Below are 16181 nucleotides of genomic sequence, written 5' to 3' on the forward strand. Positions count from 1 at the left end.
GACTGAAACTGTGAAGCTCAAGGCTCTTCTAAAGAAAGCAGTGGCTGCCTCTCAGCCTCCAGCCACGTGGGAAGGCAAGCCCAGGATTAGCAAAGCTGGGTTCTCAAGAGAAGCAGAAATTCAGACTCTTATGTGAAATCTATGGACTTTTAAGTGTGGGCACCTATTTTTAAATGTCATAAATGCTGAGAAGGTCAAAATCTGCATCTGAGCCAACGTATCAGCAGGCACGTGTCGGTCCTCAAGCCAGCTTGCTCTCTCTGCTCCAAGCACTTTAGCCTGATTCCCAAAATGATCGCCGAGCCTCCACCTTCCCTCCCCAGCCCTAAAGCCAGGTTGACCCCCTCACCGCCTCCGCCAGAATTCACCCAAGCTGCAAAAAGAGACAGAAGAAATTCATATAAATCCAGAGTCCCAAAACATTCTCATCGAAGCCAAGGTAAGGGTAGGGTGTCATAGAGAGAGCTTGGGGTGCCCCAGTTTTGATTCCTAATCTAATTAGAGAACCCTATAACGGAGTCTTTATTCAAAGACCAAATCTAATTTGCAATTGAATGTCTCCAGTGAAGCCAGTTTTTATTAATTTCCAGCACAACATTCAGATAGACTGGCCAGAACTTCAATATGTTCTTATTTAGTGTTTAATCCTCTAATGCATTAAAATTAATTATTTCAGTTTTATGGCAAACTGTCTACAGCCAGCCTCCAGGCTGGGCACCCCATGCCTCTCCTCCCACGTCAGCTGGGGAGGTGTCAGTATAATTATTGAAGGGGTTGAAAGGTAAAGGGCACGGAATGGGAAGGGAAATGAGCCTACAATTATGCACTAACGCTTCAACAGGGAAGCAGATGGCATTCCTTGCATAAATTATTATTTATCCACGGAATTCCCCTCTGCCTATTACCAAATCAACCCTTTTAAGAAATTCTTTGTTGGGCCTGTGAAGTTCCCTGGCCAGTGTCCAACCTCTGCTTCCCTCCCCCTCTGCTTGCCTGCAGAGACAGAGTGAGGGTGATAATTCCAAGATGGCCCACAGACAGCAGGCAAGGGTTTCCAAAGGCACGGATATTCCCAGTCCGTTTGGACTGAAGGGCACAGAGAGGAGAGTCCACTCTACCTTGTAAACTAGAGGCTGGGTGCAAGCAGAGAGTGAGGAACAGAGTCACCAGTCTGGTCTTCACCCCCAAGTCATATGACCTACCCCACATGGACACCCACCAAGACGCCAGCTAGAGCACACAGCTTGGCACTGGCCCTGCATTCGCTCACAGGCCTCTTGAAGAAGTCCCTGAGGTAGTCAGTGGCGTTCCCATCTGAGAAAATAAAGAAATCAGAAGCTCAGAAGCAAAGACTATCGCTCATTTTAACAACAAAGCAGCTGTCACTTCTGAGGACACGCATTCCCAAGTAACCTTTTCTAAGAGGCAGTTATCACTACTACAGAAACTGAAGAAACTGAGGCTCATTTCAGTGAAGTAATTTTCCCAAGGCTCCACACCCAAAGTCAGTGCCAGCATGTGACCCGAATCTCATAGGGATGCACAGGACTGCCAGGGCTTATAGGATTGGGGGGCTGTGTCCTCTCCCCTGGACACCATTGCTGCCCTTCCTCTGCCCTCGACCCCTCACCAACACAAAGTCTACTACACAAAGCAAAGATGTTGCCAACCTGCCTTATAGAACTTCCCAAGCAAACAGAGAGAGAGAGAGAGAGAGAGAATGTGTGCTTTACCAAGCCCTTTGGAGGGCAAGGACCCGTCCATTTATATGAATTCATTGTCTTCACACTCATGTTCTCTTTGAACTCCCCCCCACCCCCGGCCAATGCCTTGGCCACTATGCACCACGGAAAGGGGTAGCGGTGAGAGGTGAAGTGCTCTATTTGATTCCTCCAGCATTTCCCATGGGAAACTTCCCCCCATCTGAGCATCAGCAGCAGAGAAATAACAAGTGCCTGGTCCCAGTGTCTCTGAAACTTGAGAGTAGAGCAGATCCAGGCAAGCTGTAGGATCAGAAGGACTTCGCAAGGCATCCCATCTCCTGTACTCTCTGTGTGAATCTGAGCAAGTTTTTGTAACACCTCCCTTTGCCCATCTATAAAACGGAATACCAATCCACACCTCGTAGTGTTACTGTAGAGATTTAGGGAGAGCTTTCAGTGGCTGTCTAACATTGTGCACTCACAGAGATGATGCAGTTCGCTTCATGACCAAGTTCATACACAGAGCAACAGAAAGACAGAGAGGATTCATGAAGCCATACTTAGTAATATTCTTCAATGGCTTTATTATTTTCTGTGCTAGTCCATTTCTGTGAAAAATGTTGATCGCGGCTAATTACATTGATTGTATGACCCTGTAAAGGGTCCTCACTTTCCATGGGAAAAGTCTGACACTGAGCTTCTCCCAGCCTGGTACTTATCGCCATATTCCCACACCTCCCTCCTCTCTTCAATTCTGGTGGATTTTCCTCTGGGTGGGCTTATAAAAGTGGGAGGAAAGAGAGCTACGGGGGTGGTATTTAAAGCTGTGCTGAACTTTGGTTTGGTTTTGATTTTATTGCTTTTGTTCTTTGGTCAGCAAGTCCAGTGGACTTCTCTGGGCTGGCTCCTGTCTTCGTCCCCCTGCCTCCAACCATCTCGGGTCTCACCTGTCATCCGGGACACATGCACACAAAGCTTGTCTGTCCATGGAACTGAAGCAAGGAGGAATTATCAAAGCTTTTCTCTCTTTTTTGAATAAAACTGGGCTGCGTTGGGTATGCCTCCTCTTGGAAGCTCCCTCTATTTGCCAAGGGCCCATCATGTACCAGGCACCATGTTGGCTAGACCCAGTAGACCACGTGGTCTGTGAATGGCAGGCCAAGCCTCAGTGCAATATGTTGGCTTTCTTGGCCAATGCAAGTAAACCACAATCTTCCTTGACCCCGGAAGCTTCTATTCAAGAAGTCGGAGGTGAAAACCCACCAAAGTAGTAAACTGTTAGATTCCTTATCATGAGAGAATGAGAGGATGGTTAAGCCCTCAAAGGAAGAGGGAAAACATCAGGAAAAGGGGAAACCATCAGGAAAAGCTCCTAGAAAAACAAACATCAGCTGGATTATCAGCTGGATTCCTAAAACCTAAAAGCAGAGATTCCAGACCAGCAGCCAGAGGGCTGAATCCACCCCACAGACATGTTTTGTGTCAACACATAAGTTTTAAAATTAGTTGCCAACATTTTAAAACCTGAACTCCCACCTTCCCTGAGGAACTGGAAGACCCCCCATTGAAGGGGCTGACTAGCAGGTTGTTGCAAAGCAGCTGTCAGCCTCCCACAGGCAAATGGTCTCCAACTTGGCACAGTCCCCACTGCTCCCTATTGTTTTCCTAATTTACATTCCCTGCCAGGCCCCCGTAAGCATCTGAGTTGGCCACCTTAAACTAAAATTTGATAGGAAGAAATGTGGGCTAGAAGTCAAGAGTTTCTAAATCTGGATATGATGGTTGATGCTTCGAAGGAAAAGTTTTTCCAGCGTCTAGGCCGACTCGCCAGAGTATGAAAGCAGATGCGGATCTCAGCACAGGCCTTAGTGAACTGGGGACCAAGCTACTCCCTTGTTCTGTGCCTCTTCCAGGACCACTGCGTGGTGGTCAGCCCCTGGACGGCAGAGGAATTCAGTTAAAGAAGGGAAAGTCTCACACAATGCCTTGATTTGTATTAAATAGGAACAATGCATAATTCTGCTTTCCAGAGCTTTCAAAATTTTGCTTTTTCTGGAAGAACAGGTCTATAAAAGGGCACATGCTCAGAATAGTAAGTCCTGTAGCAGTTGGTGACGGGGGAGGGGTGGGTCAGGAATTAGTCACCAAACACCAAACAATCTCTTTGTGATGCCAGACTTCACTTTCTCCTCTGTCCAGTGACAAGCTTGTCTCAGTTCACAATTTTTCATGCTTGGTGAAGAGATAGAGGCTCTAGATGTTATGCAATTGTCTATGGGGGACCATGAAATGGTGATGCATTAAACTTAAAATAGCTCAATAAATAATTTTCTGCTAAATCCAGGATCCACACTAACAACTGTTAACATTCACAAAGTTTGGGCGAGGCACAAGGCTCTGTAGGAAATGCATCAGCTCATTCAGTTCTTACAGCATCTTCAATAAGATGGGTGCTACAGTTATGGTAGTCCCATTTTACAGATGAGAAAAGTGAGCTTCGGGGAGGTCATGGGACTTGCCAGATTTAACAAGCCAATTCCCCAGCCTCTGCGTATATTCTAGATTCTTTTTTTTTAATAGTTTGTTTGTTTTAAGATTTTATTTATTTGACAGAGAGAGAGATCACAAATAGGCAGAGAGGCAAGCAGAGAGCGGGGAAGCAGGCTCCCTGCGGAGCAGAGAGCCCGATGCGGGACTTGATACCAGGACCCTGGGACCATAGCCTGAGCCAAAGGCAGCGACTTAATCGACTGAGCCACCCAGGTGTCCTGATGTGGGGCTGGATCCCAGGACCCTGAGATCATGACCCCATTAGATTTCTTACCCAGCGGTACATTAGCGCGCATCCTTTCTCTCTAAAAGGATTAACTGATGCCTCCCTTTGGAGCCAGATTTGACACCTCCGACATGTGATGTTTGTACTTTCCTGGAGAAGGAAAAAAGAGGGCCCTTCTCTGACATATTGAAAAGGCCACACAGAGCCCATTTTCTCCAGGCGTCCCCTTGATCCCACTCTGAGAACAAAGTTGGTGTTTCCAAAAACTTAACTAGAAGTTCTCCAAAACTGCTTCCAGCTCCAGACTTTGATGATTCTGTCCGGTGGTCAACAGCGAGGGTGGTAAGCGGAGATGCCACAGAGAAAACAGGGCTTACTCCGGGCCCTGGAGGGAGGGCCGTTCTTGGATAAATCAAGAAGAGGCAGTGAGACGTGACGGAGGGCCTGAACAAAAGTTCTGAAGTGGGGACTTGCGTGTCGGTCGGAGTGACTCTAAATCAGAGAAGGCAGAGAGCCGACGCAGGAGGGCCCCGGAGGCAGAGCTTCGAACTCTTTCCTGGCCATTGGAAGCCCGCGGAGACTTTCAAGTGCGGAAGAGAATGAGTCCGCGCATGTGGATAACCGAAGTTTAAGCATTCTAGTTTGTACTATGAGGAGTCTGGCACAAGATGGTTCCAGCAGCTACGTGTAGCTGCATGCAGGGAAAGGGAAGGACAAGCTGGGGAGGTGGGAATGACCTCAGCACAAGGTGGAGTCACGCCAGGGATTCTCGAACGGACACACCAGCCGACACCTTTCTGCGGTCTGGCCGTGTTGGGCATGCGAGGACATTCAGAAGTAAGCCCCACCCTTCTGTGACAACCCAAAACGTCTCCACACCGTGCCAAATATTCCCTGGGAGGCAGAATCCCCTCCAGTTAAGAGTCATCATTTTATGAGAATCCAAAGGGCAATCATTTCCGAAAGCCATCCGTTTCCCCTTAGAGCAGCAAAAGTCCAGAGGGAAAATGGGAAAGAGTTCATTGGCTTTGGTGATGGGAGTTCACAGGTACCTGCTAGAAAGCTCCTTTCGAATGGACTTACAGAGGAACAGTCTAAAAAAGAGAACCACCAAGGGCAAGCTACAAGCAGAAAGTCAGAAGCCTTGGTTTGGGACTTCTACAAGTCCCTATGAGAACAGGCTCCTATCCCCATGGGCTTCCAAGGAAGGTCAGAGATGTAGAAGCTAAAATCTGCCCCCCACCCAGTGTCCTTTACTATCACCCCCACAAAGAGATTACCTGATGTTTGGTGACTAATTCCTGACCTCCCTAAGGTCCGTCCTAGGGACAGATGTCGCCCAAAAGGACCATAGCAAAGATGGGCCAAGTGAGCGACAAAGTGTGGAGACTTCGGAGATTGGCTTAGGGTTGGCACTTACAGAACAATAAACCAAGCCTTTGAAGAGGCTAAACAAAGGAACCATTTGTCTACTCCAGCAGCTACAAAGGGACGTGGGTTCTGGAGGACTGAGGAATAAAAGAAAGCCACGCTGGAGAGGAAACTAACGTTTAGTGGGTCCAGCCCAGACCCTCCACCAGGCCGTGAAGTCAGTGGGTAAGAGAGAAACCAAATATACTCAATGTGACACAAGGAATGTAGAGTCTAGGGTTTTAAGTTTAAAACATCTTTTTTTTTTTTTTCCCTTCTTGGTCGCTTTAAGTGATGCAGAGTAGGGGTGGGAAGAGGGAGACAACATTTTTAAAACATGCATTTTTAAAAATGCACCAAGATTTTCTTCACTGCCTTTTTTGTTATCATTCCTACAAATGAACGATTGGCCAGATTTCATCTGTTCCTCTGCTGAAGAGCTTTCAAGTATCACTGGGATACTGGTGTGAAAATGCTGGTGAGACCTTCCTTGTCTTTAACATTCCCTAGCCGGCTTGGGTTTGGATCTCATGGCCCTTCTTTCAAAATGATCTTTCATCTGGAGATACAGATTTATCATTTTCCCCCCTCTCCTCCCCCCCTTGTCAGACCCCACATGACTTCAGGGGGTTTTGAAATTATCAACCAGCCTTCCTTGGCAGGGGGTTGAGGGTTTTCTTTCTCACCACCATGTTGAAACTGGTTGGATCGCTGGGGTCTAGTTTCTGTATATATTAGTCACAGCTCTTATCTGTCAAAGATCAACTTACTCGTAGGAAACTTTTTGGGGGGCGGGGGAAGAGATATTCAAAGAAGAGGGGAGAAAAAAAAAGAAGAGAGGAGATAGGAACTGGTGTTATATCATGTAAGTCATACATTCTGAATCTCACCTTTTGTGTCTCTGGAAAGAGTAGAGAAAGTTGGATCAAATTGCTCATTCTTTCTGCACACCCTGCTTTTTTTTCTCAGCCTAAAAGTGGCATCCAGAAAGTCACTGTGATAATATGCGTTTGTGAGAATTAATGATTCTTAATTTGTACCGTCCTGGAGGGAAGAATGTTCCCTGCAGTGACATAGTGTTCTCTTCCAGGACAATCTCACTGGACTATTTACTTGGAGTCTCAACCCTGTGGGTGATCACAGAGCTGCCCTTCTGGAGACCTGCCTCCTCTTAGAACCCCAACAACACCCTAAAAAAGGAAAGACACAGCCTTAGAGTGTCCCTAGACCAGCAAACCAGGAATGTTTGGTCAACAGACACTTACTACTGACTTCCGAAAGGAGGCAGAAAGACCAAATTGTCCCTTAAATGGTATCCTTAAAAGATAAACCCCAACAGCATCTCTGGGTGATTGGATTACAAACTCTTTCCATTCTCTGATTCCTTTATCTTTCTATTTTACATTTTTCCTTTCACAATGAGCATGCACCACTTTGGTCATCTGCAAAGATATTATTCCTTTTAATCTCCCCAGACGTGTTCAACCCAGCAAATGTCTACTCTAGATCAAGTGATTCTTAAAAGTTTCTAAAAAACAATGGAGTCCCTGATCCTGGTGGAGATCTGATTTTCTGTTTCCTTGAATAGTCAATAGCCCCTACTTCCTTTGGAGGAACGAAACCATGCCAGGCTGTTACTTGAAAGTAACACCCCAGGTGATGTCACCAAATTGGGGGAGAGTGAGGTTGAGTCCTGAAGCCACAAGCAGAGTATCTGCCTGGGGTTCACACATCTTCAACCGGTCCCACACCAGGCTGTATAATTCAATAGTCAGACATTAAGATAGGACATATGGGCCATCTTCAACAGCTTTCAAAAACTACCCTCTGAGGTCAAGCTAAACCTACTTTTGCTGTTGTTTGATTAGGTTGGATGGTTTGGGGTTTCGTTGTTTTTGTTTTTGTGTGTCCTTGGATTGTAGTCCGTTAACCTCCAGCAGAGCAAAGACCAAAGTGCCAGATTCCTGGGAAACTGCCTCAAGAGGCCTCTTGCAGGAAGGATCTCCTGTTGCCAAATTTCCTGAGGATATACTTAGGTGATCAGACACTATCAAGGACCCTGCTCATCATAAACAGAGGACATGGGACACTCACACCCACGAAACATACAATGTCAATTCCCTTCACATTTGCTGCAACCTTTACTGCCCAGTTGTTTCCATAGGGAAACTTTTTTAACAAAATATTCCGTTACACTCTTTTCCAGTGGACTCTCAAATGCCCCTCCCCCATCAGTATAAAAATATCTGGCTGTTGTTCACTAGACCTGTTTTTTGGCGGGGAAATGTTTTTGCTTTTTTGGGTTTTGTTTTGTCTTGTTTTGTTTTTTAATAACAAGACACAAATAGCCATCCCCTTCCACTGTGCCTCGCCTTCCCCAAAGAATCCAAGATCTTGCTTTAAAACTCAATGGTTAGGACACGATGGGTTTCTAAGACTTAGGGGCTAAATCTTGTTTTGCTGCTTTAGAGTTTCGTTGGACATTTCTTTTTTCGTGTCTGTACTTGTTAATTATTACATGTTTTCCATAAATAGCATCAGTTCTCCGTGGGGGTGATAATCATTGTCGATAACTAGTGATGGATTCATTTTCACCACTGCTTTTTCAGTCGAACAGCTGCCTCTGAGCCCTTTTTCCTTCCAGTAATTCCTCTTCCTTCCTCTTCTTTGCAGCGGGCCTGAAGGAGTCGGTAGGGAGGGAGCTGGAAACTCTTTTTAAAGAGCCTCCCCATCCTTCGCCCCACAAGTAACCCTGCGCTCCAGATGCCCCTGCCCCCACCAACCTTCGTCCCTCAGTTGGCATCCGGACGCGGTGATCTCGGCTGCCAGTAGAGGGCACACTTACTTTACTTTCGCAAACCCCAGCGTGAGTGCAGCCCCGGGAGGGGACGGGGAAAGACGCTTTGCAGCAAAACCTTGACTAGGGATTGGTTGGTCCCTTCCCTGGCGTTTGCGGCTAAGGCCCAGAGGCCGGAATAATTTGCAATCCTTAAAGTCAAATTGCGCTGTGCGCTTGATTTGGAGGAAGTTGCTACTCATTTAACAATTGAACGCTGAGCTGCAAACTCAACGGGTAATAATTTATCTCAAACACGCTCTGCAAATCTTCTACTCCCCTCTCCCCGAATTTTCTTCTGTTTGGAATGGGGGTGGGGGGGAAGGAAAAGTTTACTGAAAATGCTTTTGGGTGTGGGACCACGGTGGGAAAATTCCTTTGTTTTTAATGTCCCCGTGTAATGCAAAATAGCAAATACCGAGGAAATATGATTATATATTAAATGCAGATTCACTTAGGGAGCGAATAAATCATGTGCCGTGTTGGGTAATATTCTGGGTCGAAATGTATATAGATTGAACACTGTGGTGTTCAAAAAAAAAAAAAATTTAGAGTCAATGAACTAGGAAATTAATGCTTGAAATTTGGCCAATGTTTAATTGACCCAAGACCCATCAAATAGACATGGAAGTAATATTTGTCTCTTCTTACTTGGATAAGAATCTATGCAATTTTTTTGTTATTTTATTTTATTTTGCATGATCTCGATTCCAATAATAAAGTGGAAAGAAGACACAGAAAGGAAGTAAATGTCCGGTATGTCCGAGGAGGAAAGAGTTAACGGTCTTCACCAGGGTCTCTGCAAACTCCCAAGGCCGGGTCCTCCAGCTCGTCTCCTCCCTCGCCTTCTGGGAACTCCAGTCCCGAGGTTTGCGAGGGGGGAGTCCCCCCGGAAAAAAAATTCTCCCGTCTAGCGCCTTTGATTTCCACCAAACCTGGAACCCCATACTGGTGCAAACTGGCGCCACGGGGCGCAAAGAGGATTTGTCTCTTTTCTGAAACCTAGCTGCGGAATTGGGAACTCCCGAGTGAGAGGCGTGGGGGTGGAATACCGGTGCAGACCGGCAGAAAGCGGGCGGGGGGGGGTCCTCCGCTGCGCGCACCCGCAGTCGCGCTCCTCCTTAACTCCAGTCGGGGAGTACGTAGGAAAGGTCTCAGGGATTAGCGCGTCCTCGGGGAACAGCCGGCAACCGCCGACCCCACTGTAGGTCTGCGTGGTAGGGGCGGGGCCGAGGGCGTCTGCTTGCTTAGGCAGCAAATTGAGGGATTCATTCGCGGTGGAAGGTACCCAATCGCGATAGATCGCTGCAGTAATATAAGGCACAACACCGCAGGCAAATGCAGTGGGTGTTTATTCATAGTGCGCTCTCCAGGTATACGTGGCAGTGGGTTGCTGAGTTATTTTAATATTCCAGGCATCATTTTCCTCCTTATATCTCTTATCATTTATCCCCATCGACACTAACACCCTACACACTCAGAGCGCGCGCCCATAAATACCCCTGCTTCCTTCCCGTCTTCATAAGACTGATTTTCCAAACGCTGCTCTGTCCCCAGCCTTCGGGAGGCGCCCGTCCGCCCGGGACGTGCGTGGCGGGGCGGCGGGTACACGGCGTGTGCTGTGTTGAAGGCTCAGATGTTCCGCCTGCGATGATTTAAGCACGCAGGACAAGTATGCGGTTTGTCAAACCGAGCGCTGCTCCAGGAGCGACGCAGAAAGGGAGAGGGTCTGAGCGGGAGCGAAAGAAAATGGTAGGTGCGCAGTTAATTCAAGCTGCGCTCTGCGCTCTGACTGTTTACATCCGATAGCTCCGCGCACTGGAGTGCCAGGCCGCCAGGGCTGAGTCTCCTCCCCGCTCCCCCACCCCCGGCCCTCCCTCCGCAGAATCGGCCCTCCTCGGTTCCCAAAGAGGAGGGCGGGGGAGAGAGAAAAAAGATCCTCTCTAGCGAATCCCCGCCCACCGGCCCTTTATATGCGAGGGTCTGCGCGGCCGAGGACCCCCGAGCTGCGCTTCTCCCCGCGGCCGCAGCTGCCGCCGCCGTCGCTGCGCCCCGGTCGCCGCCTGGCTTCCAGCCGGCCTTGGGAAGGGCAGGGCTATTCAGAGCTTGGCGGGAAAAAGAGAACAGAGGGAGGCGGGATCGTGGTTGCAGTATAAAACCCGGTTTTCAGGCTTTATCCGACTCGCTGTAGTAATCCCAGCGAGAGACAGAGGGAGCGAGCGGGCGCGCCCGCTAGGGTGGAAGTGCAGAGCGAGCCGAGCGAGCCGAGTGGCGCTCCGGGCGCCCGGGGAAGAGAGATCCGGAGCGAAAAGGGGCTTCGCCTCCGGCCCAGCCGCCCCCATCCCACCCGGCCCGCCGACCCGTGCCAGCCGGGCACAGCCCCCCCGCCGCACCCACGAAACTTTGCCCATTGCTGCGGGCGGACACTTCCCCTGGAACTTACAAGACCCGAGCGAGAGCGCGACTCTCCGGACGCGGAGGGGCTCTTCTGCCTATTTGGGAAGACAGTTCTCCCCGCCGCTGCCCGCGACCGGCTCCTCTGAAAGGCGCTCCTCGCTGCTCTTTGGACGCTGGATTTCCTTCGTATAGTGGAAAACCCGGTAAGCACCTGGATCTATTTGTCTTTTCAATTATTTTCCCTACCGCCTTAATGCAATGCCGCGACGAGTCGAAGTCGAATGCCCGAATTGGGGTGTCGTCTCAGCCATTCGTGTGCTATTGACACTTTTTTCAGAGTAGTTGTGGTAGCTCGGGGTGGGGTGAGGACGAACCAGAGCTGGCTGGGGGAGAGTGGCTTGTCAAGATGGGAGGGGAGAAGGCAGAGAGACAACGGGTGCGTTCCTAAAACTCGTCTTTAGAGATTTTTGCTTATTTTGCTTATGTGTATGGACGCTGCCCCCGACCAGCTGGACATTCCTGCTTTATTGCACTAATTGCTTTTCCTGGGGGGGGTGGGGGTTGCTGTACTGCGCGGTGGACAGAGCCCTGTGCATCCTGAGCTCCTGGGAGTAAGAATTACAAATTGCGTGTGGGAGCCGGAGAGCTCCGCAGCCGCTGACTTTTCCGCGTCTCGGAAAGGGCATTTAAATTTTGTCTTACCGCATTTCTGACAGCCGGAGACAGACACTGCGGCGCGTCCCGCCCGCCGATCCCCGCGACGTTTCCCATTCACCCCCTGCTCCTTTTAAGAAGTTGGCATTTGGCTTTTTAAACGAATAATAAAAATAGGGATCTTGGGCTTCCAAGGTACTGGTTGGGACTGGGTGTTGGGTAGGCGCGAGGACCAGGGAGAGGGAGGCTGGGCAGGGATGTGTCCGATTCTCCTGAATCAAGGACTTGGGGGAAGCGAGGGCAAATCTCCGCACTCATCCTTGGCTCCCCCGCGGCCGCCGCCGCCCCTGGAGTCCCCCGTGCCCCTGAGATGCGGAGGGACGACTAGGAGCGGGACTCGGGGCTTTTCCAGAACAGCTGCTACCCTCTGCGGGTGAGGGGAAGACGGCCGGCTCCGGGCGCGGAATCGCAGCAGGGGCTCTGGCGCAGTTGCGTCGCCGTATTGGGTGTTGAAGGGAGGTGCCCTTGTTATTATCTAACACCCCCCTTTTATTGATCGGGGGGGGGGCTGTTACGGCCGGCGTATAGGCTCGCCCCGCCAGCCGGCGAGAGCCACGGAGAAAAGCCGGAGGAGGAAGGAAGGGGGGCGCACTGGGGGTGGGGATGGAGGGGCGGCGGGCGGGGCGGGGGGCTGGGAAGGGCGGCGGCGCCCGCGGGGGAAGGAGCGCGGCGAGGGCGCGAGTGGGAACGGGCGCGGCGCTGAGGGGCCCGGCGAGGGAGGGGGCCGCGCGCTGCCGCTCCCGCCGCGGCGCCTCTCGCCTTCTCCTTCAGGTGGCGCAAACTTTGCGCCTTCGGGTTTGGCGGATTGTGTTCCCCGCTGCCGCCTACCCCGGCCGCTTAAGGAAGCTAAAGCCGATTTCGATTGCTCGGCGGCGGCGGGGCGGACTCCCGGCCTTCGCGCTCCGGGCTCCAGGGCGAGACGCCATCTCCGCGGGCGCTCCGCAGCTGGTTCGCCAAGTGTGTGTCCCAGATAGCGGGGGGCCACCTGGGGGAGGGGGGTAAAAGGGTGCCCTTCTTCCCGCCACCAGCCTTCTCTGGCTAGCGCTCGAAGGGGAGCGAGGGGTTCGGCATCGGGGAGCGCGCTGCGCCGGGCTGCACCCACCCAGACCCTCTTAACTCAAGACCGCCCCCCCCTTTTGTGTGCCCCCCTCAGCAGGCTGCCGCGATGCCCCTCAACGTCAGCTTCGCCAACAGGAACTATGACCTCGACTACGATTCGGTACAGCCTTATTTCTACTGCGACGAGGAGGAGAACTTCTACCAGCAGCAGCAGCAGAGCGAGCTGCAGCCGCCGGCCCCCAGCGAGGATATCTGGAAGAAATTCGAGCTGCTGCCCACCCCGCCGCTGTCCCCGAGCCGCCGCTCGGGGCTCTGCTCGCCCTCCTACGTTGCAGTCGCGTCCTTCTCCCCCAGGGGGGACGACGACGGCGGCGGCGGCAGCTTTTCCACCGCTGACCAGTTGGAGATGGTGACCGAGCTGCTGGGAGGGGACATGGTGAACCAGAGCTTCATCTGCGACCCGGACGACGAGACCTTCATCAAAAACATCATCATCCAGGACTGCATGTGGAGCGGCTTCTCGGCCGCCGCCAAGCTGGTCTCTGAGAAGCTGGCCTCCTACCAGGCTGCGCGCAAGGACAGCAGCAGCCCGAGCCCCGCCCGCGGGCCCGGAGGCTGCTCCACCTCCAGCCTGTACCTGCAGGACCTGAGCGCCGCCGCCTCCGAGTGCATCGACCCCTCCGTGGTCTTCCCCTACCCGCTCAACGACAGCAGCTCGCCCAAGCCCTGCGCCTCCCCGGACTCCACCGCCTTCTCTCCGTCCTCAGACTCTCTGCTCTCCTCGGCCGAGTCGTCCCCGCGGGCCAGTCCCGAGCCCCTGGCGCTCCACGAGGAAACACCACCCACCACAAGCAGCGACTCCGGTAAGCTGAACCCCTCCTGGCCTGTCAAAAGGGGCGACTGGGGCTCTTATTAAAGATTTTTCTCGGGCGGCTCATTCAACTGACCACTTTAGCTGACCCAGCCTTTTTTCTTTACTCAGATTTGGGAAGGGAAATGTTAGATCTAGAAGGATCTGGGAGCTCATCATCCCGGAACACTGGGCTTTAGGGGTCCCTCCCATCCCTTCTAAGACTGCCCCCTTGGCCAGCCCCTCCTCTCCCTCCCTCCCTCCCCTTAGGAATTTCATTTGGGTTTTTAAATCTTCTAGCTTATCTTGCAACTCAATCCACTCCCTCTTACTTTTCTTAAGCATTTTAATTGCCCTGGGGTAAGGGGGGTGTGAGGGTGTGTGTGAAGGGGATAAGTGAGGATTGATCCCTGAGAATGAATGAATTACCTCCCTCTTATGTTCTAAGAAACTGTTGGGATTTCGGGGACTACAGATCCACCAAAAAATAAACCAGGGCAGTGGACAGAGGCAGAGTAGCCTCTCCATGGGGTGCTGTGAACCAGTGAAAGTGCCTTAAAGACTGATGGGCTGAGGAGTTGGGATCTGTTTAGCCTGTTTTGAACATTTAAAAGCAAATCCTTGCCAAAATTGGACCTTTTTCCTTCCTCCACCCCTAGAACTTTTTGGCAAAGGCCCAAGAATTTTTTTTTTTCTTTTTGCACTTCCAGTAAAATAGGGAGTTGCTAAAGTCCTACTAAGAGATTTGGAGCTATTATTTGCAACACCTGAAGAGTTCTTAGTAAAATCCCTTAAAAATAGGAGGTGCTTGGGAAATGTGCTTTTCTTTGGGTGTGTCCAAAGCCTCATTAAGTCTTAGGTAAGAATTGGCATCAACGTTTTATCCTGGTAAATTGTAATTTTCTTGTCTGTGCCGTAAACCTGGCTGTCATTCTCCGGTTCTGACTCGGGCCTTCATGGCAAGAGCAGGATTGATAGACTAGTTGGTTCTCTGGGGATGACTTGGTGCCAGGACTCTTTCTCACATAATAATGCCTTCTGTTTACACAGCATTCATTTAATCTAGTCATTGATAGCTTTAAGGAAACGTGGCTAACCGGGTGGTTTCTATTTCCTTTCTTAAAGAGGAAGAACAAGAGGATGAAGAAGAAATTGATGTTGTTTCTGTGGAAAAAAGGCAGCCCCCTGCCAAAAGGTCAGAATCGGGGTCACCCTCGGCAGGAAGCCACAGCAAACCCCCTCACAGCCCGCTGGTTCTTAAAAGATGCCATGTGTCCACCCATCAGCACAATTACGCAGCGCCCCCCTCCACCAGGAAGGACTATCCAGCTGCCAAGAGGGCTAAGTTGGACAGTGGCAGAGTCCTCAAACAGATCAGCAACAACCGCAAATGTGCCAGCCCCCGGTCTTCAGACACCGAGGAGAATGACAAGAGGCGGACACACAACGTCTTAGAACGCCAGAGGAGAAACGAGCTGAAACGGAGCTTCTTTGCCCTGCGAGACCAGATCCCAGAGTTGGAAAACAATGAAAAGGCCCCCAAGGTAGTCATCCTTAAAAAAGCCACCGCATATATCCTGTCCGTCCAGACAGAGGAGCAGAAGCTCATTTCAGAAAAGGACTTGTTGCGGAAGCGGCGAGAACAGTTAAAACACAAACTTGAACAGCTAAGGAACTCTGGTGCCTAAGTCCACCTATGGGAGGGAGGAACTGGGATTGCTCATGAATTCTCATTTGTTACTAAGAGAAAGTAAGGAAAAAGGTTCCTTCTGACAGAACTGTAGCAACCTCTCCTATCTGAACTTTTTTCAAATGCATGTTCAAGTGCAACCTCACAACCTTGGCTAAGTCTTAGGATTGAAAGGTTTAGCCATAATGTAAACTGCCTCAAATGGAACTTTGGACATAAAAGAACTTTTTTTTATGCTTGCCATCTTTTTTTTTTTTTTTCCTTTTAACAGATTTGTATTTAAGAATTGTTTTTAAAAAATGGTAAAGTTTACCCCACTTCCCCATGTAAATATGGCCATTAAATGTAAATAACTTTAATAAAACGTTTATAGCAGTTATACAAGAATTCAAACCATGTATTATAAACCATAATTTTTTTTATTTAAGTACATCATCCTTTTTAAAGTTGATTTTTTCTATTGTTTTTAGAAAAAATAAAATACCTGGCAAATATATAATTGAGCCAAATCTTAGAAGTTGTGAGTGTTTTGTTTTTTTTCTTGCCTTTTTTTTTTCTTTCCATTCTCTTTCCATCAATTCCGAGTCCCACCATTTCACCCTCAAGGGAATGAATTTACAAAGATGGGAAGTTATTTAAGAAAGGAGAGGGCTTTTCTTTGTTAAAATGGGTCTGGGGCTTTAAGGTCTTTATTTTCTCAGGGTTATAAGATGCTTCCTGGAGATTGGTGATAGGGCCAGAGAGAG

At 50.0% G+C, this 16181-nt stretch overlaps 1 protein-coding gene across 4 annotated transcripts; it reads left to right on the plus strand.

Annotated features, from left to right (window-relative positions):
- The first annotated feature begins 10711 nt into the window (after nt 1-10711).
- Nucleotides 10712-15949, plus strand: MYC (MYC proto-oncogene, bHLH transcription factor). 4 transcript variants are annotated; one of them, XM_004743551.3, is made up of 3 exons: nt 10712-11325; nt 12990-13758; nt 14871-15949. In XM_004743551.3, the coding sequence occupies exons 2-3, from the start codon at nt 13002-13004 to the stop codon at nt 15431-15433; spliced, it is 1320 nt and encodes a 439-aa protein (XP_004743608.1). In that variant the 5' UTR covers nt 10712-11325; nt 12990-13001; the 3' UTR covers nt 15434-15949. The 4 variants fall into 4 exon arrangements, with proteins under 4 accessions (XP_004743608.1, XP_004743609.1, XP_004743611.3 ...); XM_004743552.3 differs by having other exon boundaries at nt 12993-13758; XM_004743554.3 differs by lacking the exon at nt 10712-11325 and adding an exon at nt 12425-12793.
- Nucleotides 15950-16181: the final 232 nt, after the last annotated feature.

Source organism: Mustela putorius, unplaced genomic scaffold, assembly GCF_011764305.1.
Source record: "Mustela putorius furo isolate JIRA1106 unplaced genomic scaffold, ASM1176430v1.1 tig00000228_pilon_pilon_pilon, whole genome shotgun sequence".
Taxonomy (NCBI): domain Eukaryota; kingdom Metazoa; phylum Chordata; class Mammalia; order Carnivora; family Mustelidae; genus Mustela; species Mustela putorius.